The 23,448-nt window shown below is 46.4% G+C and overlaps 8 protein-coding genes across 8 annotated transcripts; 5 read left to right on the top strand and 3 right to left on the bottom strand.

The window, feature by feature from the left end:
• Positions 1 to 1,773: 1,773 nt before the first annotated feature.
• POJ06DRAFT_244403 (uncharacterized protein) lies at positions 1,774 to 2,929 on the bottom strand. Its single transcript, XM_056186497.1, has 3 exons — positions 2,596 to 2,929; positions 2,053 to 2,460; positions 1,774 to 1,997 (listed from the first exon to the last, which is right to left on the bottom strand). The coding sequence occupies exons 1-3, from the start codon at positions 2,764 to 2,766 to the stop codon at positions 1,863 to 1,865; spliced, it is 714 nt and encodes a 237-aa protein (XP_056047846.1). The 5' UTR covers positions 2,767 to 2,929; the 3' UTR covers positions 1,774 to 1,862.
• A 1,265-nt stretch (positions 2,930 to 4,194) lies between these two features.
• On the bottom strand, positions 4,195 to 5,572 carry POJ06DRAFT_244399 (NAD(P)-binding protein). The gene is made up of 5 exons (XM_056186496.1): positions 5,410 to 5,572; positions 4,863 to 5,352; positions 4,749 to 4,799; positions 4,587 to 4,686; positions 4,195 to 4,533 (listed from the first exon to the last, which is right to left on the bottom strand). Exons 1-5 carry the CDS (start codon positions 5,450 to 5,452, stop codon positions 4,459 to 4,461), a joined length of 759 nt encoding a protein of 252 aa, XP_056047845.1. The 5' UTR covers positions 5,453 to 5,572; the 3' UTR covers positions 4,195 to 4,458.
• Positions 5,573 to 8,752: 3,180 nt separating this feature from the next.
• On the top strand, positions 8,753 to 9,448 carry POJ06DRAFT_298729 (uncharacterized protein; the record flags this gene model as incomplete). Its single annotated transcript, XM_056190657.1, has 1 exon — positions 8,753 to 9,448. One exon carries the CDS (start codon positions 8,753 to 8,755, stop codon positions 9,446 to 9,448), a length of 696 nt encoding a protein of 231 aa, XP_056047844.1.
• Positions 9,449 to 9,699: 251 nt separating this feature from the next.
• Positions 9,700 to 10,465, top strand: POJ06DRAFT_235339 (uncharacterized protein; the record flags this gene model as incomplete). Its single annotated transcript, XM_056185827.1, has 4 exons — positions 9,700 to 9,729; positions 9,817 to 9,900; positions 9,956 to 10,059; positions 10,138 to 10,465. 4 exons carry the CDS (start codon positions 9,700 to 9,702, stop codon positions 10,463 to 10,465), a joined length of 546 nt encoding a protein of 181 aa, XP_056047843.1.
• A 1,973-nt stretch (positions 10,466 to 12,438) lies between these two features.
• Positions 12,439 to 13,417, top strand: POJ06DRAFT_205494 (NAD(P)-binding protein; the record flags this gene model as incomplete). The annotated part of the gene is made up of 4 exons (XM_056185358.1): positions 12,439 to 12,971; positions 13,043 to 13,093; positions 13,151 to 13,250; positions 13,313 to 13,417. 4 exons carry the CDS (start codon positions 12,439 to 12,441, stop codon positions 13,385 to 13,387), a joined length of 759 nt encoding a protein of 252 aa, XP_056047842.1. The 3' UTR covers positions 13,388 to 13,417.
• Positions 13,418 to 15,805: 2,388 nt separating this feature from the next.
• Positions 15,806 to 16,764, top strand: POJ06DRAFT_18828 (uncharacterized protein). The gene has a single exon (XM_056184787.1). It carries the CDS (start codon positions 15,906 to 15,908, stop codon positions 16,389 to 16,391), a length of 486 nt encoding a protein of 161 aa, XP_056047841.1. The 5' UTR covers positions 15,806 to 15,905; the 3' UTR covers positions 16,392 to 16,764.
• A 758-nt stretch (positions 16,765 to 17,522) lies between these two features.
• POJ06DRAFT_244387 (chaperonin 10-like protein) lies at positions 17,523 to 18,982 on the bottom strand. The gene has a single exon (XM_056186495.1). It carries the CDS (start codon positions 18,741 to 18,743, stop codon positions 17,628 to 17,630), a length of 1,116 nt encoding a protein of 371 aa, XP_056047840.1. The 5' UTR covers positions 18,744 to 18,982; the 3' UTR covers positions 17,523 to 17,627.
• A 2,102-nt stretch (positions 18,983 to 21,084) lies between these two features.
• POJ06DRAFT_191722 (uncharacterized protein) lies at positions 21,085 to 21,534 on the top strand (the record flags this gene model as incomplete). Its single annotated transcript, XM_056184858.1, has 1 exon — positions 21,085 to 21,534. A coding segment is annotated over one exon (450 nt), but the record flags the coding sequence as incomplete, so codon positions are not given.
• Positions 21,535 to 23,448: the final 1,914 nt, after the last annotated feature.

The following is a 23,448-nucleotide window of genomic DNA, read 5'->3' as shown; positions in this document are numbered from 1 at the left end:
GAGTTTACGTCCTTCGTTTCGAAACGGAATCTACAAATCAGTCTTGCCGTCCCCATTTACTATGAACTACACGAATTACTCGATGACGCGAGTAAACGCAATGGTGACTTCACAAGACTGGATCAAGAAATTGCAACCGCCGTAAAGAAGGGCATGAAGAAGTACGAAAAGTACTATTCCATAATGGACGACTGCGCCACATATTACAATGCATTTGTCTTGGATCCCAGAGTCAAAGGCAAGTTAATCTCGCGGGAATTACAAGATGGCAATGCAGGCACCATGATTTTGGAAACTATCCGCACGAACCTCCATCAAAGATATGGGACTAGCTGTGCGGAGCATTATTCAACTGCACCACAACAATATTCTACGGAGCATAGTGATGTGGAATCTAGAATGCTGAAGACCCTGCAACTGGGAGATCAGTCTCTTGTCTCGGATATTGATAGGTACTTCGAGACGCCTCCGATCAGTGTTGCAGATGCCACAGGTTAAAATTGGCTCTGTAATTGGTGGCGGATACACCAGGACGAGTAACCACAGATGGCAGCAGCAGCCAGGGATTATCTGGCGATCCCTGCCTCTGAAGTTGCTGTAGAGCGGCTGTTTAGCACAGCGAGGGATGTCTTAGGTATCCGCAGACATTCGTTGAAGGGCGATACCATAAGAATGCTGATGTTGATTCGCGACGGTTTCAAGTGGTAGGGGCCCAGCATTTCCAACGTTGATCTTTGCGTTAGCATTCATTATTTTTATTTTATCTTTATAATAAATTTCTTTTATTTTTTAGTTTAACAGTAGTACTCAACAATTGTCACAAATGCTGGATAGGGACTATTGTTTGAAAACTCGCACGCTGACCACAAAAAACCTAAGAATTCAATGTAGTTATCAGAATATTGCCGATTTGACGATATCGTCAGACCCTTTGCCGATATCGTATCGGCAAACTCAGGTGCTGACGATTTCTATCGTCAATCGGCAATCGTCTAACTGGACATGAATGACGATACGATATCGGCATATCGTCAATATCGCCAACAGCCCTATCTCACTCAATATGAACAAATTCCTGTTATGCAGAAACGGCGTAGTAATCCCAATGAAACCGTCGGTCCTTGCAATTCTTCAATTAAATGATAGTCCGCAGTTTCATCTAGCAGTATCTATGCTGACAAGTAATCGTCTTTGTCATGTCGACGCCAAACATACTGTGTCACAGAAGCCCATAGGTTGTGCACCTGCCGTCTAGTGATAAGCGGAACATCCACGCTCTCGAGCAACGGTGTACCAGCATCTCGGATCATGTTAAGATAGATAAGTCGGAGGGGAATGCCTCGGAGCTTCTCCACATACTTCCGCAATGCATTCTCTGGAGGATGAATGTCAATGACTTTCTCATAGTCATTAGGCTTGTTTCCGGCGGTTATATCTTGTTGTTGAATGTCATGATATGACCAAAAAGGGTTAGCGTCTCGACAGCGTTGTCAAGACCATCCCGCATTTCCATCGTGGGATGTCTTCCCCGCACCTAGCTTCCACTCCGCAACCAACAGGTCTCGGGAGTCGCCGAGAATCGTCGGGTAGCAGGCTGCGGAATGAGAGCGGGGCTATGGCATCAGTCACCTGGTTGCCCAACAGAGAAGAGCGTAGATTTATAAAAGGAAGCAATCTTCCCTTAGATAGAAAAGTAGACAACAATACATTTTTCACAATGAACTATCTTTCAGACGAAGAGCTCTTAGACTACTCCGACTGGGAGGACGTCGCCGCCCCTGGTTGTAACATTGAACGTTCGGTTATGTCTTGTTTCTGTAGGGTATATTGTAAAACGATATGGATTTGCAACCATATCCTCATCACACCACACTCTTCTTCATAAATACTGCTGGGATATGCCATATCTTACCCGCAAGGTCTTTTTGCGGGTAATTGTGCTCGACGCGTTTATATATCTTATATCCTCGTCGTTCGTACCAGTCTTGATTGTTCACCTTGATGAATATCAGCATAAGAACCTGGCAAGTTTGAAATTGCGTATCCACATACTGTTGGGAGAGGAATTCCCAATGCTTTCCACGCTTCCTTGTCGAGACAGAACTCTCTAGCTATGGTGTCGAGTGCGAGCGTCTTCGCACACAACGGCTCCTGCATAGCCCTTCCCTCCACAGCGTCCATGGCAGCTCGACCAAGACCAGTGCCTTGTAGCGCCCTTGAGATGTAGAATGTAGTGATGCAGTAGAGACCTTGTGACGGATCGGCAAGACTGGGATCAGGATTTTCCGAATCCAACGATATATGACCAACAGGAATGAAAGACCGCGGCGAATTTGGCAGCATGCGTGGCAATCCTCCAAATGTCGTGGCTGAGTCTAAGATCGACTCCTTCTCCACAGGAAACTGCAAGGTATGGAGAGCTAGCTTGCTATCCCTTTCCGGATCCTCGTCGGAGAGTACCTAATGCCTGATCAGCGACGCACAACAAATGTACCGAAGACCGCCTGTTGGCAGATGACCTCGAGGGCTTTCGTAGGATCCAGTGCAATACTAGCACATGCAAACTGCTTGAATGCAAAGATTAAAAACTCATACCACCCACTGGATTGCCATCTTGCCGTTTCGCTGCAATCCTTGCCATTTTTCAACCATGTCAGCTTTCCAGCCACAAGCAATTCGTTGCTCATACAACCTCTCCCTGTGTTCACTGGAATTTGGATCCCACGGGATAAGGACGACTTTTCTGGTTTCTGATCTTTTTTCCATGCTCGAGCTACGAAGTACGTGGGTCTCGACACGTCAGCGCGCGCCCACCGCTGGATTATCAGACTTAAGGGTAGTTAAATAACTGTCAGCACCAACAGCCTAGTCCACGAGTGGCTGCGACCGTGGTGAAACGCGTATTATTCTTGTCAAGGTTGATTGGTGGTGAATACTAACTTAAGGTTCCAGCCGCCCTGAAGTCTGTACATATCAGATAAGAGACTTTAGACGAGATACGCCAATGCTTCTCTCAGCTAGGTAGAGACTCAAACTGGACAGTACAGTCCACTGACTAACGTGCTGAACAAAACAGATTGCAAGGTTCATTATTGCGGCAGGACTCTAATTTTCAACCCTGAGTGTAAAAGAATTGTATTTTGGACTCGAAAATCGCTAAGCCGCCTTGTTAGGGGACTTTTTTGGGTCATCACCGGTCAGCCGCAGCATTTCAGCCGAGCCGCGTGAACGCCATCAGCGTTGAAAATCGTGCGGCGGACGCCTCGAGCACGTCACCAGTATCAATACACCAGCGCAGACAAAGATAACGATAAAGCCGGTAGTCGACATGACGGCTGCTATCAGACCAGGGCTGTAGGCGGATAGGCGGATAGGCGGATTTGGCGGATAGGATATCCGCCATACTTTCGATTGGCGGATACAGATGGCGGATAGAAATCTGCCAACCCTCAGAGAGGCGGATATCCGATCCGCCATTTTGGCGGATATGGCGGATATGGCGGATAATCCGCATATTCTTAATTAAATTGAAAAAAAGGTCAAAATCGAGCAGGGTTAGGGTCACATTTAGCCCTAACCCTCAACTTGCATAGTTCGACTAGTCCGACAAGAAGTTATTCTAGCACTTGTCGTCCCGGCTCACATGTAGCGGGGATCACCGACCATATAAGTTGCGTCCGCTACAGCGAGTCCATTTAGAAAATTCAAATATCATGTTAGAGAACTTTGCGAAATTTTTGAGGAAATTAGATATATAATAACTATTAATGAATTTTGCAAGTTTTTAAAGGCGGATGGCGGATGGCGGATTTGGCGGATATCCGCCAGATATGTAAATTTCTGCGAGAAAAAGGGTCTGGTATGTGATGGCAGACATGCTCGATTAGCTCGCACATGCGGCACTGGCAACTCTGGCCAACAGGCTCATCATCCGCGATGCAGAGTACATGGCGAAGGCTTAAAGACGACAGAATGACACTGCTTGTCATTGCTATACGATTTTTGATTAGGGAAATCACGTCAAGGTGTCGCCAGCCTGCGCGACGTCGACACGGTGGTTCTAGGTTTAACTGTCAGTTTACGGGGTATCAAAAAATGTAAATATCGAGATTAGCTAGGGCCGTTCCTGATTTGACGATTCGCCGGATTTGCCTATACTATGTCGGCGACTATACTATATAGTCAACCTCTTCAGTCTGCTATCAAGTTCTTATTCAGGAGTAGCTTCTGTCGAAACATTGTTCTCAGCTATCCGGTACCTTAGGGATCCCCGGATCTCTTCAACCTTCTTGCCACTACATTACCGTTCAATATATACACATCGAATATCTCTGTCCGCAGATTCTCGTCTTCTGGTCCCCTTTATCACAAACTCACGGGCGACCTCAGTTGTTATCCTGCGGTAGAATCTGGCCCACGTACTCTCTATCAAGCCGCTCCAGAATCCAGGACCTTTGATTACCAGGGGATCTCAGTGCCGTCAACGACGTTGTAGAACTTGCCCGACGTCTTCTCACGGGTAGCGTTGTCAACCTGTGCCGGGTCAGTTTGGCTCGCTGGGCGCCTTACGGGCACATGGGACTTACAAGAGCAATGATGGCATCGATACTCTGCTGCTTGGTAACCGGTGCCTGCTCCAGCCCCATCGCCTTAGCAGCTTTGTTGCCGGGGTCGGTTTGCACAAGACTGTGTGGCGTCAGTAGGTGTCTTTGTTAGCTTACAGGGACGCTCGTCTGGTGAGAACTTACCCGGGGTGCAGGGCGATGGCGATCAGCCACTTGTTCGCGCTGTGCGCGGCACTGTCAGGTACCAGAAGTCAGCCAAGACATGTAGGAGGGTTCCATAGGGTGGCTTATGCATACACGGTCATCCAGTTCAGGCCAGCCTTGGCGATACCATAGGCCGGAACGACGTGGGCCTGAAAGGCCTCCAGGTTGCCGATGGACCCGGCGGCGCTGGTGACCGACACCCACTTGGGGGCCTTGGACTTCTGAAGCAAAGGCCGGACGGCCTGGTACAGGACGAGGGGCCCGAGCGTGTTGACGTTAAAGACGTCGGTCACGTCGTCAACGCCCACCACGTCCATCGGGATGAAGGCAGTTTCGCGAGCGCCGCCCGCGTTCGCAATGGCCACGTCGATATGCTCGATGCCGGCCGCTTCCAGGTCCTTAATGGCCTCGGCAGGATCCGTGAAGGACGTGCTCTCGATCTTGATCAAAAGCAGGCGGGAGCCCTCTGCCGCGGGCAGGGTCTCGAGTTCTTGGGCGTAGGGGGCAGTCTTATCGCGGACGCTGCCGATGACGATGTGATTAGGGCGCAAGAGGTAGGTCTCAACCAAGGTCCTTCCAATACCTGTGCCGCATGTCAATTAGCCAAGCCATGGAATGCGGCTGGAGGAGATTGACATGCCTTTGCTGACGCCCGTGATCAGAACGACGGTGGAATCAGCCATGGCGTGTATGTTTTTGTTAGTTAGTTGGTTGGTGGTTGCTTGTTGATTTGGCAGATATTACGTGAAGCAGGAAAAGAAGAGCAAGAAACTTGATTCTCTTCTCTCTCTGTTGTGTGCTCAGAGTCAACCTAAATAGGATTGTAGGAGATTATATTCACGGCTGGGAGACGGTACCATAGAGGACCTTGGAGACCCTAACCCTGGAAGATGGTAGGCTCAACTGGTGCTCCAATAATGGATTACAAATGCTTACAAAATATTGGAGACCTAAATTCACATGCTTTGAAATCAATCATTGCAGGGGCGATGAACGAAGAACGGCAACTAGAGAGGGTGATGTGCATGCATCGACCATCTGTTAGTGCTAACCTAGACTCTCACATCATATAGAGAGTTACCTTTTGCCCCCACACTTTGATATCATGCTAATATATTGCCAGTTAGGATTTAGATTGAGCCGTCTACAGTAGATAAATGAGGCTGCCAGTGAAACGATAATCAGGAACACTGGTCTTTGTGTTCGCCTATCAATTACTCAAAAACGATTGAGGCGATACAAGATGTGGCGCCACTGAAGTGTGACACTAGCAATTCAGGAGGTAACGGACGGACCGCCCCCTGCCCAGAATGAGTAGGTACGAAGTACCTGAGTGTGGGTGCACTCGCAGACCCTGAGCAGGGGTAGAGTTGCTCCTCCAGAGCCACAGAACCACAAGCTAGAACTTGCTCGGTTATCGTCAAGGGCATTTTTGGTCATCGTCCTACTTGCTTTGTGAGATAGTCAGTCTCGGGCAGCTTCGTACTCGCTATGCCAGACTGTTGGTGCGCTGCTGATAGCTGTCAGCGTTTCAGCGTGTCAGCATGTCAATGTCAGCATGTCAGCACGTCAGCATTCAACTGGTCAGCAACTATTTTGGGCACATGTATCAGAAATATCACAGATATCCTGGTCGGTTCTGCAATAATCCCGCATTTAGGATTGCAACAAACCACGAACTTCTCGGCCAGTAGTGTACGACTATGCGAGAATTAACAACAAGGTTTCGGGATATATAATTTCTGTGGCACTTATTCCTCGATGAGAGTTTTCTCGAGCAGCCATGGTAATTTGTGAGTAGCCTACAGATAGCTCTCGATTGACAAATCAACGTAGGGTTCGTCATTCTCCCACGCACGGTTATTACAATTATTCGGACGCTTAAGTTTACATATAGCAAAAGATGATAAGACTTTTTTACAATTGTTTTGTCTAATTTTTTGCAAAATAAGATTCCGTTAGGCCTCATGTCGTGCGGCTCATTTGAAGAGTCACCCAATTGCCCATTGGTTCAAGCCCCTGAAACGCGCCTCTTGCATTCAGGTCATCGTGGGAACGATTATACACTACGAGAGCATCGCTGGATCTCCCTAGTTAGAGCAGGACGCAGAAATGCTATGACAAATACTTTTACAAACTCAAACGAGATCATCCTCCGACAAATTATTTATCTCGCGGGAGATAACAATGCCTGCGCCGAAGTGTCATCCGCCCGACTTACTTGACGGCGTTTATTGACTTAGATCCAGATCCAGAGCCGTTAGCTCCCATGCCGATTGCCAGCGGCGCTTCGACGTTTCTTCTCTCGCGCAATGCGAAGGCGCATCTGGGAATGTCAGCAGCGTTGTTGCAGCCACATCTGTCAATATCTATTAGTGTCCTCCTTCTCGCGCTCTCACTGCTACACAATATTCAACGCCTTCACCACATCACTGCCTCTGCAATGCGGGCTCCTACATATACCCCAATGCACACACAATATTGTAGTTTCCGACAACCAATATCGATTCCACGCACTCACATGTAATATGTCGAACACGAAAGGTACCAGCTTTTCCGCAGTGGCCGCCGCGATGTAAGTCTCTCGCGTCCATCATTCAACGAGCCAGCGCCTGACTTCAACGGATATACTGGATTACGACGTCAACCAATACGGATGGCCCTTGTCACAAGCTATCACCAATATTTCCCTCAACTACATTGTGGTCGTTTACATATGACAAACCGTGTCATGGAATACACGACCTTGAGCGTCCTCGACTAGGGCTGTTGACGATATTCGAATAGACGAATATTATTCGACCGATTATCGGCGTCGAATACGATATCGGCCAATCCCCCGGCGTCGAATACGAATATCGAATATTATTCGAAGCATTCTTCGACCATCGAATCGAATATTCGACATAGTATTACGTAATCAACCGTAGAGAAATGAATACAGTGGGATTTCAAATTCGAGAAGCCCTAATCCTGACCCTAACCCTAAACTAGCCTGTAATAGGAAATGCTCTAACTTATTTAATTAATATCACGTGATTTGGATCGATATTCGATCGAATACGAATATTCGAGCCGATATTATTCGACCTAAACCTTATTTGTCGAATACGAATATCGAATATTATTCGAATGCCTTTCAAGAGTCGAATATCGAATACGAATATTGGGAAAAACCGCCGATATTCGTATTCGCAACAGCCCTATCCTCGACAGGTAATTTCAGGGCTGTAGGCGGATAGGCGGATATCCGATCCGCCATTTTGGGGCATATAGTCGGCATATTCTTAATTAAATTGAAAAAACGGTCCCAAATCTGACAGGGTTAGGGTTAAAGTTAGCCCTAACCTTTAGCTTGCATAGTCCGACAAGAGGTTATTCTAGCACTGGCGTACACGCTCACATGTAGCGGGGATGACCGACCAAATAAGTTGACTCCGCTACAGCGAGTCCATTTAGTAAATTCAAATATCATGTTAGTGAACTTTGCGAAATTTTTAAAAGCGGATGGCGGATTTGGCGGATGCTGTCGAAAGGCGGATAAAAAGGCGGATGGCGGATGCTTATATGGGAAAATTTGGCGGATATCCGCATCCGCCACAGCCCTGGGTAATTTAAATATTCCATAACGCTGTTTACGCGTGCTCGAGATAGTGAATTGTGATGACGTTGTTTTCGTATGCGCCCTAAGTGCATCAACGATTGCCCAAATAACACGGTTCTCTACTAGACTTGCACTTGCTCGACCTCCAAAGTCAAGTTTTCCAGTGACAGATCAAGTGAAGTGAAGCAAGGCTCGAGTTAACGTCGAGTTGACTTCGCGGTATCCCAAGCGGAGCCAAGTTTGCCCGAGCAGAGTCCAAGTGAAGTCGAGTTCAAGTCGACTTGAGCTCTGACCCAACCCTAAACATCGTCGAGGTGGAAAACTGACAATTATGCCAATATCCTCTCGTACAAAACTATAAAGTTGCATTCGAGTTCAAATGCCGGCCATTCGCAAGAAGGTCTGCTCTCAGTGCCGGGACGCCAGAACAAGATGTAGCCTCGATATTCCGAAGTGCAAGCGATGCCTCGGTCATAATTTCAAGTGTGACTACACAGAAACCAGGCGAGGTGTGGACAGGACCCCATGGAGGCGAGCTGCGGAGCTTCCTGCATTCTTCACCGACCCTGTTCCAGAATCGCTCGAATCACTGACTCGTACCGATGTCGCGCAGAGAAGTTCCGGTCAGAGGAACAATCATATTAGAGGCAATGAGGAGTTCGTGTCGGAGACGAACTGGAACGAGGAGATCATAGTGTCGGAAAACACCCGAGCTATGTTGCAGTCCAGTGGTGAAAGATCCACAGATACGACTATACTACCATACGAATCTCAGAACTATGCAGGGACAAATGACTTCCGCAGCCCACGTTCAACCGAGTTTGGGTTCAATCTTCAAGAGCTGCTGACGCACCAAGGCCCAAATAACACAGGAACTTTTGATGAGTTTCTTCCAATGGGTGGATGGCTGTCTCCAATAAACCCATCGATAACGGACTATCCTTTGACTTCTACTGGGGCAGGGCGAAATGTTCCAAGGTGTAGGCCATTACTACTTACCCAGAAGAAAACTTCCACACTTGGTCAATTTTTGAGTTCTAATCATGTGAGTTGGTTACTTCCGAGGCAATCTTGAAATATTTACTGATGGAGAACTTTGCAGCTATTTAAAGTTTTTTATCCTATTCTACTGATCTCCTCTCCAGCATATCTTTGCCTCCTTTCATTCATTCGCACACATATTGTCCTCTCAACCGGTCGAAGTGTACATGTGACTCTGTTTTAGTACACCGTTTTTTCCCTACACCACTTGCCAACTGCATATCAATCATGCATATGTGGCAAACTAGAACACCTGAGAGCAAAGCACTCGTCTGGCGAACAATCATGTCAGAGCAGCAACGCCTCAATAATGAGGTTTGAATGCACATTCTAGATTCTACAAATCTCAGTACTAATTTCTTTTTATAATATGATGATCTGAATCTCCTCTCTGCATTCCAGGCTATCACAATCTACCTGCTTCTTCAAGCGCGCGAAAAAGAGCTCAAAGAACACGAATGTGTGAGACTCCTCTGGACGACGGGTGTAAGATGCTATCTACTCTTCTTTGCTTTTCGCTACTAAAGACCTTGTCTTGTAGAAGATATCTACAAAGGCCTTTACCGTTGGCTATAAAGGTGAAAACAAATCCAACTCCATTCTGCCATCGTGGGAAGAATGGGCATTTCGAGAAAGTATGCGACGGTACGTTGAACTCGTCACTAGTACCGTATCTGCTTTATAGCTCGTGGGAGATTAACTAACACTTTAATCAATACAAAGTACATTTATGGTCCTTTTCCTGATTGCCCTGTTGACCGAAATTCAAACCGACTACTGGCCCACTTGCAGTTCCGGTTTGATGGAGGCATTTCTTCCATGCAGCGAAGACTTGTGGAAATCATCGAATAGAGAAGACTGGGAAGCGAAATACAAACATGATTTAGAGAGGAGACAGTCAACAGAGATGCTGAAATTTAAGACATTAAAGAATTCGCAGCAGTTCGAGCAGGGCACGGACGAAACAGCATGTTTGGAGGATTTGAAGGATTGTGCTGCGCGAGTTGATGCTTTTGGGGCTACAGTTATGATGGCTGCCCTTACGCTGTAAATTGAAATCTGGTTAAGCTCAAACATAGCCGTCTTTTGAATAGCCAGCAATGGGACAGCAGTGGGTTGCAGCTGGGAGGCGAATTGACTTATAGTCTCCTTCTATACTTCATCCAATTCTCTAAGACGTATTAGGATTCCGCAGAGGATACTAGCTTTCAGATCTCGTATGTGATCCTAGATTTATGCTATATTACGAAGGTACAGGTGATAAGTATGGGATTTTACGCTAGTATTAGTGTAAGCCCGATACCTTATAAGGGAGTTTAACTCTAGACTACACTTTATCTCACCACCCCACTACCCCCTAAATTTACCCAGAAATGCTATGTATTTCACCGGAAAACACTCAAAAAATCATGTATTATAAGCCTTAATGTAAACTCGAACTCCCCTACTGTATCCCACGCATCCTCAACTGCTGTACGTAATGCAGGATATCCCATACGCTCAGGATAGTTATTCTGAATGTAGTTTTTCATGATATGCCAAACCCTTTCAATTGGATTTATATCTGGCAAGAAAGGAGGCCAGAAAATAAGCTCAATACCCATCCTTTGGAACTCATGAATAGTCTTTAGAGCTCTGTGGCCAGGTGCACCGTCTTTGCATGAGCTTTAAATTAATCCCTCGACTCCGTTGAAGCTCAATATACTCCTGAATCACTGGAATCGTATGCTCGATATAAGTTGCAGAGCTAATTGAGCCCCATTCCTTTTCCCAGAAAAAGTCCAGGCCCTTTTGTATGGCCATGAAAACAGCCCCAAAACATCCAACCTCCTGGCTTTCGAACTCTCTCAACCATACAAGTAGGATCCCACTCCTCACCTAGACGTCGAGTAATCCAGGCCCGTGTATGTCTCCCAGGTGTTACCCATGATTCGTCAGTCCATAAAATACAGTACCATTGCTCAAGTGTTCGTGTGCCCATTGTAGTAGGTGTTGTCGATTCTTCTCACTATTTGGAGGCTTGCGCATTGCTAGTCGACGATGACCCTCTTTTGCAAGAGCAGTCCTTATTGCGTACGCACTAACCCGAAATCAAGCTCTTTAGCTTATTGATCGTGCGACATACGTCGATTTTTAGTCGTTGCACAGACGAAGTCTACAAGCTCTTCGACCTGAGCTTGAGTAAAAGAGAGGGTCGACCTGATCTCTTCTTCGGAGTAAGGGGGTGCGTACACGCACGCTGTACTTGGTGATAAGAAAAGTCAGTATGTGTGCTAATTCTAGACCAGGGTCACAGGTGGCCCCTGAGTATTTTACATCGTAGCCGTTGATCACGCATCAATTCGGAGGGTTTTAGGCATCGAGTCGGTGCCCTAATCGATACACTTGGACGGCTTGAAGAGATAGAAGAAGGGGTAGGCGTACGGAGTCGTAACATCGTGATTCATGGGTATAGTAGTGTAAAAGTGGCGTAAAAGTAGTGTACAAAGTGGGTTTTCAAGTAAAGTACGCGTTGTGTTTCTTGGAAAAAGGGTGGTGAGAGGACCTAATTAGGTAAAGCGCTGTCTAGAATTAGACCCCTTATCAGGTATCGGTCTTACACTAATACTAGCGTAAAATCCCATACTTATCACCTGTATCTCCGTAGAAGTTATCGTAGAAGTTATAAAAATATCCCAGGTTCAAGCTTTGTGGGCTTCCGGAACTCCAGGTAAGAAAGTCTTGTTTTGGCCTAGTGCCAGATTCCGTCCCTTATGGCTTCGGAACTCTAGTTAAGGAAATACCATTTTGGATTAGCGCCAGATTCCATCCCCGGTCGACATTATCCCATTTGGACGAAATCCGAATTTTATAATCTTGCAAACTAACAATCAGTAAATAATAAGAAACGTGAAGTAAATGATGATAAATCAAGATAGCCCCCCAAAGAAGATATTAGGGACGAAATCCCCCTTCAACCAGTCCCATAGACCACAGTAATATCCACCAAAGTAACCGACCATAGAAAAGCTCAAGTCACGCATCATGTCCGATTCCACCATCGTCCTTATCACTGGCGCCAGTCGAAGTCTTGGAAAGGCCTTGGTCCAGACGTACCTCTCGCGCCCCAATCACATCGTCGTTGGCAGCGTTCGTGATAAGGCGTCTCCTAATGCGCAAGAGCTCAAGACACTACCTACCGCAGCTGGCAGTCGCCTGTTCCTGGTTAAAATTGAAAACACTTCTCTCACAGATCCTACCGACGCCGTTAAGGATCTTCAAGCCACCGGCATCGATAGTCTGGATATTGTTATTGCTAACGCTGGTTGTATGGGCTCAGAAATTGTCGCTGCGATTGACACTGTGAAAACCGAGGATGTGACTACGTGCTTTAATGTCAATACACTTGGGTCTCTAGTTCTGTTTCAGGCTGTCAGACCTTTACTCCAGAAGTCCAAATTGCCTAGGTGGGTGGCTATTACTAGCTCAGCTGGTTCTATCGGCTCTATGGAGGCATTCGGCACCAGTTTTGTTTCTTCCTATGGTATCTCTAAGGCTGGACTGAACTGGGTGACCATGTAAGTATACCCTACCAAGTCATTTCGGCAATGTTCTCCGTGCCTTTGATAGCTGACTCTGATAATTGTAGGGCTGCGCACTGCAGTAACAAATGGCTGACTGCCTTCGCACTGCATCCTGGGTACGTTTTTAATAGACGCGAAACCCCTAAGTCAAGAAACCCGTTAACACTATATAGTTTTGTGCAGACTGAAGGCGGTAACATATCTGCCAAGGCGCTAGGTATGGAGAAGCCTCCGAATACTATAGAAGAAAGCATTAAAGGAGTTATGGTCTTTGTAAGTCCTTTATCCTATCCGGTTTCAAAGCATCTCTACTGATCACAATTGACCACGCGAAGATTGACCAGGCTACGCGAGAGAAGTCATCTGGTACATTCTACGACGCTATTAACAATACCGAGATCCCCTGGTAACCAAATGTTACGAACACGACTACCGTAAGGCTTGAGGACCGAAATTAAAAATAGATAGAACTATAAACATGTAGCTATAAATTCTGTCTAGAGGTCCCGTTTGTCCACCGAATGTCAAGAATTTCCCTCTCTATCTGCTGTATTAGCGGATACTCTGGAGGCAATAATTTCCTCCATCCTTCCACAGCGATTTTCAGCTTTTCAAAAGCCTCGTTATCTTTTCCTAGGCGCGTCGTTCAGTTATTCATTGACGCGTTACTCCTTGACGCGTCATGATTGGCTGCATTAAAGTTTGGCCACTGCGCTAGCGTCTTGGCAAAATTACGAATAATATTTGTTATCACGTTCCGAATTTATTCGTTACGAATCAAGCCATTTCTGCGAAGACGAATAACGAATACGAATAGAGGAAAATGTTATTCGTGTCCACCTCCTAGCTCAGTTCATAGCCAGCATTTTTTTGTGCCCAGTATTTCGAGGTGCAAGGAGCAGGGACCCGTAAGGACGCTATTGCCAGTTTCCAAGAGAGAGAGAGAGAGAGGGAGGGGGGGGGGGGGGGGGGGGGGGAGGGAATATTAAAATGATTAGATATCAGGGCCAACGATGCCTTTCGTACTGTTCACACTGGATGCTGCGGACTCCAGGCGACTTTAGTCGGTGTAGATTGTTGGAGAGCATGGGTTACACCAAGCGACATAGGTGGCACGCGCTTGGGAGGTGCAACAGCAGTCTGTGCTTCGGTTGGTTGGCGGAAAGGTTTTGCTGAGTGCTGTGGAGAATGACCAAAAGAACAAATATGATGGTAGCTTTTTACTCTTATGCTTTACTCGCATATGGCTCCGGCGCATCATCAGATAACGGCCGACGTCGGAAGCTATTGCTACGTGAGGCCGAGATTACTTTCTGGCCGTTTGCCGGTCGCGTATATTATCTTACTCTTACCCTTTACTGTGCGACAAAAAAGCAAGCGTGCAACCGGCAGCCGCCGCTGGTGTCTCTGCCAAGTATTCTGCAACTTCACTACTGGAACTAGTCGCCCCACGTGCAACCGGACCTTGGGGGTCACCCCTTCTTAGTTTGGTGATATGCCGTTGATGGTCTTGGCTGAACTCGGTGTCATATCTAACGAATACTTTGGTGCACCGCTTATAGGACCGGAGGATACTTGCTTGCCGGTGAGTAATGAAGCATACATGAACCTAGGGCCCCTGCCGAGTATGCCACTTAATAGTAGTGCCCAGCGTGCAGCTTGGCCGGGCTGGACAACGGTTCGGTTTTGCCAAGAGATAAGGCGACGCCACATGCGGTCGAAGATACGTGTGGCGTCAATGCAAATCCAAAGCTTAGGCTCCAGAGCTGCAATCTGTCTATTCTTGAATTATGGCCGGGTAGCCTTGTCGATATATATCGTTGACCCAGGCTCAGCACTCCCACCTCTCCTACTGAAAAATTCGCAATACAGGAGGTTATATATGTCGTAATAGCGACTTACTGTTAAGTTGTTGTCTTTAAACCCATGATCCTAGGTTGCCACTACGTGATATTTCTAATCTCCTCTTACGTGATTCACGAACAGGAAATTGGTCATGCAATATATAGTAATCAGTCGATTACGATTAAGGCAGCACCCGAGAAGTACACGCGTATTGAATAGTATGTACCAAGTGGCACAGCATGCAGAAACACACTACAATACGATGCTAGAAGGTTTAGATAGGGATTCGGACTTAGTGCTGATAGCCTACAAGTATCCAAACATTACTTAGCTATAGTAGAAGAATACACCAAGATCTGCAGTTTATAACTTCAAGGGTTCAAGTAGGAAAGTATACCCATCTTTTGGCTTAGCCTGCTGCGGTTATACTTTCTGACATATTTTTGGCGTCACGGACAAGATCAGCAATTATCCAGCACAGACAAAAGGTGGGATTACCATGCAGCACCCCACAGAAAGTAATACGATTACTTCGGGGAGCAGACGCTCTTCCATTTGCTCGCGACAAATTCAACAACTAATAGTATTCTTGAAATTATTTCCAGGGTTGGCGTTGCGAAGTTAGCCAAAAGTGCAGCGAAATGGCGCTGTGGATATTGAGCTGCCTCTAACCAATTTCTCAAGATTGGTGGGCTAGGGCTGTTACGCACAACCAATACCAGAACAGGAAGTGAACAATAATTGCATGCACGGGTGACGTCCGCTATAGCTGTAAGGACGGGAACATCAATTAGCACTGTCACAAAGACAAAAAAATGATTAAACCTGTATGCAGTAGAAAATATAATTATTTTATTTATTTTGAAATTTTAATTTTACGAGAGCGAGGAACGTGAGCCGATTGCCAAAATATCGAAGACAACGACCAATCACCATCCTTTATCGTGGCGGCCGATGTTGGCTCGTACCCGCGCGTAGTATTTAGTGCACCCAATCTGCCTCGTGGCACATTATTCACAACATCTTTTAGCCGCGAGCAACGACACGTTTTTGAGATACTCACACATTGTCTCGCTCAAAATCATGCCCCATTCTCCCGGCACATCTGCACCTTTGCCTTCACGGCCATCTTCCAGGCCAGCAACATACATTGATTTTGTGAATCCATTGCTCTGGGTCCTGTTCACCAACCTCGTGTTCTCTCTTGGACCTTCGGTCCTGCAAGCAAGTGACGCTGGTATCGAAGTAAAAAGTTTATTATTTGCAGTCTGGTTGGTGCTACTTTCAATAAGCAAGTTTCTTGAAGCCTTTACGGTGGCTGATTTGATTGCAAATTCACCTTCATTGTCCAGCCGAACTGTGATTACCACCATCTTGCTAGCCGCTCACGTCGGACTCTTAGCACCAATGTTTATCTCGGATGTCACTCTTTTCGCGCGCTTCACGTTTATTCTATGGTCTGTAACGCTCGGTGCGTTTTGCGGCATTTGCTTGGGCTTTGGATTAGGTAGATCTGAAGTCAGTAATAAGAAGGGTGACAGAGATACAGAAGAAGACTTACTATCTTAAATGTTTCGACGTGGGTCCCTAACTGTGACGAGGTCACCAAGCGTTCGCCTCTGTGACAAACTCCGTACAACAATTGGGCGTAAATGAGTGATTTTCTTCAGAAAACGCAGCAGAGAGGATAGTTACATTCTTCGTCTTGACGGACATCGGTACGTGCAGACGCTTACGATGGAATTGGGTTGGACTGCGCGGAAAAGGCTTGCGGACTTCTGCTATAATGTCTAGGGGGAGCGACAAAACACTAGAGAGTACAAAAGTGAAGTGGGTGGATTCAAGGCGCTGGAATGAGTCCGAGAGGACTTCTTGTCGGATAGATAATGCTGAGACATATTCTAAAATGGAAACTGCTAACTGCTAAAGAATGTTCTACGCGCTACTCTCTTTGGTATGAGACGGCTGGTCCGGCCATATCTCTGCGTAAGCATCGATTCGTAACGAGATTCAAAAAGCTTGCAAACGTGAACTAAGTAACTGACTGTTTTAGAATGAGCGGCAAGAGGTGGTGTACACCCATAAACCGTTGAAATCAGAGCACGTTTTGATCAGACATCATTAACCTTCTTGCCCACATCTGTATAAATAAACCTTCAGAAAAGTGTAATTTTATAGCGAAAATTCCATATGGTCCAATCAGAATTGATAGTTATGACTTCTAGAGCTAGTCAAATGACGTCTAACTAGGTGATATCAGAAACGTCGAGCAAATCGGACAACTATTGCTATAACTGGCAAATGCCTGTATACTAAGGCTTAGTGCGTCTTGCAGTTTGAAATCCCACTGAATTCATTTCTCTACGGTTGATTATGTAATACTATGTCGAATATTCGATTCCACGGTCGAAGAATGCTTCGAATAATATTCGATATTCGTATTCACCGTCGGGAGATCGGCCGATATCGCATCCGACGCCGATAATCGGTCGAATAATATTCGCCAAGTCGAATATCGTCAACAGCGCTATGGATAGCCGATCCCTAAATATCCTCGTTTGCAAGATATTATTATCGTACATCACCTGTAGGAACTGGGAGTTTGGCTGGATTGGAAACGAACTAGATTCGAAATGAACCTGGGTAACTTCTCACGGGGGCTACATTGGTGACCTAGAATAGTGCGTTGTGGTGCGAAAATATTGTCAAATAGCACTATTCACAGTAGTATTATATTTACAATGATAAACATTATTTGATAAGAGGAAGCCATATCCACATGAGTTGTGATGAGAGCTAGAAGTGTCACGGAGTTTCACCGACGCGATAAACCAATTTTTCTCCGCTGACCTTGTTTTCTCTCAAAAGTTGGAGTCCTTCTAAAACGCCCTTTAACCCATCCTTGCCTACCCTTTGCTTATGAGCCTTGATCTTGCTGTCCAAGAGCAGCTTCGAGACAACATCACCCCACTTCTTGCCAAATTCATAGTCCTCAGCGACTGCGGGAATAGAAGCAGGAGGCCATGTAAATTGCTCGCCGAATATCGTGTATGCAATCGTCCAGCATGAATCAATGTCATCGCGTGGTGCCCTAATGTCTAGCAATGCTGCATACTTGCCGCCTGTGGAGGAGAGCGCATCAGCGCAGAATTTTGCGCTTGATTCCGAAGAAATGGTATCCCAGGCAAATTTTAGGTTATTATTGGCAAACTCGCGAATCTTTGCAACCGAATCAGGATCCTTGTAGTCAAAAACGGCAGCGGCGCCGAGACTCTTCAGCATGGCGAAATTGTGCGGTGAGCATGTAGTGATGGGCGCATAGCCAGATAGCGTCGCGAATTGAATTCCCAAAACGCCAGACGCAGAAGAGCCCCCGTAGATCAGAATTGGAATTTTCTCTTTCGATGGCGCGCTAGGAAGAGGAAGCTTCAACGCTTGGTACAGTCCTTGGCCAACTGTGGCAACACCGAGACCCAGAGTAGCAGCCTCTTCAAAGCTGAGCCAGTCGGGAATGCGAATCTGCAGGTCACCTTTGACAACGATATATTCTGCGAATGTCCCATCCTCGTGTTGCATGTCATTGGAGCCATGGACAAAGCCACAGATTCGATCTCCTTTCTTGAACGGTTTCGTGACGGCTTTGCCAACTTCCCGGACAATGCCTGCGTAGTCACATCCAACAAGGGCACCAGGGGAATTACTACGGAATTCGATAGCCTTCCAGTCCGTGGGGTTCAATGCCACGGCCACCGTCTCAACAAGGATATAGTCATCGCGAAGTGTCGGAAGGGGACGGTCAGTAACGAGCTCGGCTACCTTTGGAGCCTGGATAACAATCGCTTTCTGCGTTTGAGACGTCATCACCGTGTAGTTGCGACGTTGCAGATGGAAAGGTCTGTCGTGAAGATTCAGGGAATTCATATACAGGCCATATGCTTAGGCATGGGGAGCATTTACTCCGCGAAGGGAGAATTGGCGACGAATCAGGATGACGTCTTCGGTCGTCACGATTTCTCAGCAATATGTTCATAACCGGGAAGGCCGGCACGGCTATCGTACCGAATTACAAATAAATTACGCCGATGATCCCCAATATCTCCCACACTATGCTTGGCCAGCGGCACCAATCTAAGGTTTACAATACGCCGACGATTCCGGACAGTATGTGTTGATGCACATCTATAGATTACAAGGTACTAAGGGAGGAAGATTAACGTGAATTTTTTTTTCTCGATTTTATGTCCGACGGACAAGTCAGGGCAGCTGAACCGTGTTATGTCTGAAGTCCCATACTAATGAGCCGCACTCTGATAGATCTCGTCGGTGCTTAATTACTCAGCATCCTTTGAGAACATCACCAAAATTCCACAGTATCTCATTTAGTTCTGTTCAGAAATATCAGGGCTTTCAAATGTTCTCGATTGTACAACTAGGGCTGCTCCGAATATTCGCATTTGCGAATATTATTCGGCGAATAATTATTCGCACCATTTTGCGTTGCGAATAACGAATAACGAATATTATTCGCAGGATGTCCGCGCAACGAATAAAATTGCGAATATTTTTCGCCGAATATTCGTTATTCGCATATTTATTCGCAACCCCTGAAACCTTAAAGTGCTCATAGTTTATTACGGTTCCAACACAAGAAGAAGCAAAGGCATTAAGGCACAAAACAACAAGTGAAAGGCGGAGGCATAAACTGCAAAACGAAAGCTGCATACCACGAAACGCAGGACTGACGCACAGTAATATGTACCTGGTAAAAGCAACCTCTCACTAGGTCACAGAGCAAGAAAAGTGCGCAGCTCGCTATCAATTTACTCCTTACATCACATTGAGCTGGAAGGCTGTAAGAGGCCATATTGGCTCTTTGAGCACGTGATTAGATGCGAATATTCGGCGAATAATATTCGTTATTCGGCGAATAAATTACGAATATTATTCGCACTGCTCAGGATTTGCGAATAAAATTGCGAATATTATTCGCAGCGGTAGGGACTTGCGAATAGCGAATACGAATAATGCCGATTACTGCGAATATTCGTATTCGGAGCAGCCCTATGTACAACCAATGCCTCAGTGGTGCCTTTAGTGCCGCTGTCCAGTCATGATACGTCAGTCAGAGCGTCGCACGTTATTACGGCTGGCGTGCGCTCTACTGCGACTTACCCGGGGCACCCTCCCGCAATCCTCTGCTTAAAACTATGGTCAGCAGTCTGTTGCGGCAATTCGCAGGGTAGTGCGAATTAGTATGGTTCCATTCACTCAGTTGCGGTAGGACCGAGGTGTACCCACTTGTCTGCTCGCTGGTGACAAAGCACAATGCAATCCTCACTGTGCACCAGTTATTGTCCAAAGTTACAATTATGTTCACCAGTGACAAGCGGAATTTATTCGTTTTGTACGTTGCATCGATAATAACAGTTTGCCCATATAGACGTGCCCTCTGAACATCATCAGGCTTGCAAAAGAACAATGCTTCGAGAGTGTTGTTCGTAGACACTTTGACGCTGTATATGTAACCTTCATCCCGCAAGGTCTATAACCGTCGACGACTTATTTTCGCGATTGTAATATTAAGTTCGATTATATACATCTCTGCACAACAAAGACAACCCGTATGTCGAGTTTAGCACTGATGCAATGGTACTAAGAGACGCGGGACGGCTACAAGGTGGTAGCCACTGCTGCCGTCACTATTTGTGTATGTAGCAAAGAAACTCACCCGACAATCACATATTCCGACGGTCTCCAGTCTGACATGCCTCAAGTCAGCATAATTATACGCCTTCCGGATCTGGTTGACGGTGGACGGTGGTATGGTTGCAGTGAGCTGCACTATTGGTACTGAGAAGCTTGTCAGGTTAGTTAAAGCCTGGAAACTTGGACGACGGTCACTTACTGAGAATGTTGTGTGCCTCATCAAAATAGACACGAGTTACAGTGAAAACATTCTATGGCAATTGCTTTCCAATTCTTTGATGGCGCTATTGTCGAGTGGATCCGTGCGCCACGTTTCAGGAGCAACCCTATCCCTGCCAGCAGCCCGGGATTGGAATAGGGCAAAGTTGTCTTAACGGCCTGTTTTCCCGACGTGGGCCAAATAGTGCTGGATCTATAGCTCCTCAGTTTTAAAGGCGTTGGAAGACCAAGAATGTCCATTGTTGTTTCGATCTGCAGAATTTAAGCTCTATACTAGACCTCATTAGGGCATTATCACTTCGATCGTGGTCAGTACAACGTGTACAGATCTTCCTTCCACATACTCCCCATCTCCAGCGAAGAGTATTACGTGCAGAAAGGATTGTCTGGATGCATTACAACCAAAGCGAATGAGCGTGACACGGAGATCAACTCATGTCAGAATGGACTACTCATGCAATCCAATGTCCATGAGATATCCGACAAGTTTCTATTCTCAGTCAACCCAGACGATGATTATAAGATCACCTGCTTTGACGGCGATCCACTCGGAATCGACGGGAAGATTAACCCTATCTGTCGCGATCCAAACGATGAGCGGAGTGCGAGAGATGAACTCCTTCGATGGCATTTTCGTCAAGCAGTGCTGGCTAATATGAAGGGAGTCGGAGAGCCAAATTTTGAGACGAACTTCCCGTCCGGAACTGATATGATGGGCGAGATCCTTGGCGGACCGGACGCGGCCAAACGGATGGAGGCAGAGCTTTTCTCAAGACTAATGGGGTAACGTTAAAGTGGCCAGGCTTTACTGAATAGCGCCTGGACCGTTGTGTCAGGTAACATGTTCAGGTGTAATGAATGACGTGTCCTTGCGGTGTGCAGCTCGTCACCGACGCTTCCATGGACGGCTTACGCGGTCGTTTGTCTTTTGGTTTGCGTCTCCTTCTTGTCGTCTGTCTTGGTTTGCGTCTCCTTCTTGTCGTCTGTTTTGGTTTGCGTGTTCCTTATTGGGTTGTGTGGTTTTGCTTTCGTGTCCTCCACGTGTACATGACCAGTGTGGAATGCAGCTGAAGGCTTTTATACAACTGTGAAAGTCCATTTGTGCCCTGGTCACAGGTGATCAGCCAGCTGTGGCCAAACTAATGTGCATGAAGGGCCACAACGGAAAGAGACCTTGCCGATTTTTCTTTATCAAGGGCCGGTCAGTGATAGACGGAGGACCTCTATATTTTCCCTTTGCTCAAGTCAAAAGCCTGGATTCATCTGGACGACCACATCTGAAAGCAAGGGAAACTTTACGGCAAGGTATTGAATCTGCGTTCAAATCAATCAGAAGTCAATCTTTAAGAAGTTTGGAATGTCGTAGATCGCCATTGCTGGATGTGCCAACCAGAATCGTTCCGGCGGATATTATGCACCTGACCTTAGAGGGCGTTATTCCACGGACATTCGGGATTTGGAAAGAAGTCCGCCCTTCACAATATCACGCTACAGAGAAGATAATCAAGGATCTGGAAGGTCTCTGTCGCGCCATTATCAGCCGTGCTAATGATGTGCCGGCTTCTCTTGCAAGTTCTCCCTTGGACATTTTCAAGAATTTCCAAAGTTATCGTGCTCATAACTGGTTCGACTTTCTTCAGCTATTGTCACACCCATTACTGGACTCGAGGGCCTCATGAGGTTAGAGAAAATTTTGTTCAACTGGCCAAGTTATAGGTATACTCCATTGCAACGCAGGAAAGAATCACTGATGATCTTCGAGTCCTCGAGGATGTGAGTTTCGATTTTGTGCAATCATATGAGGATATCTATTCTTTCGACGCAAAGAGTCGAGCATCAAACCTCCATGGAATTCTCCATATTAGTGACTGCATCAGGAACTGTGGCCACCGGATGGGTGTACTGGCAGTTCACCATGGAGAAGGCCTGGGGGAATGTTGTGAGTTGGTCGAGTACAAAGAGAAGTCAAATGAGAACCTGGCAAACCTTATTTTGCTGAACGAGAGGATGAAAATGCTGCGGTGGGCTGATCCATATCTGGCACTGACCGGGGAGGAGCAAGTCTTTAAGCTCAAGTCTCAGATTACGGTCGGTGTGTAGATTGCAGTGTCTCTGACACCTGATTTTACGAATCGAGAAGCTGGATACAATGCCAAAACGATCGGATATGGTAGTTCATATGCCTTACAGTTGCAAAAGGTTTCATGGCCAGGGAATTTAGGTCGTATCAGCCAGATAACGAGTACGTATTTAGGTAGTCTTCTAATCCTCAATAAGAAGAGAAGAGATCTAAGTACGTATTTCACAGAAGTTGTACTGCTCAATGGATACTATCTTCAGACTATCCTGCTTAAGCGTAGGATCGATCATACAATATCACAACTCCTCACGAAGTTGCTGCTACACGCTACGCAAACTGAAATCGCCACAACACAAAAGGGCTATTTTGTGCCCAAATGTAGCGCGTGTACATTGCGTACATTACAACGCCGTATATAGGCATTTGTTATGCACCTCGCACCTGAGAACCGAAAAAGAGGGATGGAAACGAATAAAACCTGTTATTCGTATTCGTTATTCGTATTCGCCACGGATTTGGAGCGTCGAATACGAACAACGAATATTATTCGTAATTTTGCCAAGACGCTAGCGCCATCGTCAATCTTTAATTTAGCCAATCATGACGCGTCAATGAGTAACG

The sequence above is a fragment of the Lipomyces tetrasporus genome (genome assembly GCF_029532465.1).
Source record: "Lipomyces tetrasporus strain NRRL Y-64009 chromosome Unknown POJ06scaffold_1, whole genome shotgun sequence".
Taxonomy (NCBI): domain Eukaryota; kingdom Fungi; phylum Ascomycota; class Lipomycetes; order Lipomycetales; family Lipomycetaceae; genus Lipomyces; species Lipomyces tetrasporus.
Note: the sequence above shows the minus strand (reverse complement) of the source record. Positions and strands in the feature narration are given on the sequence as shown.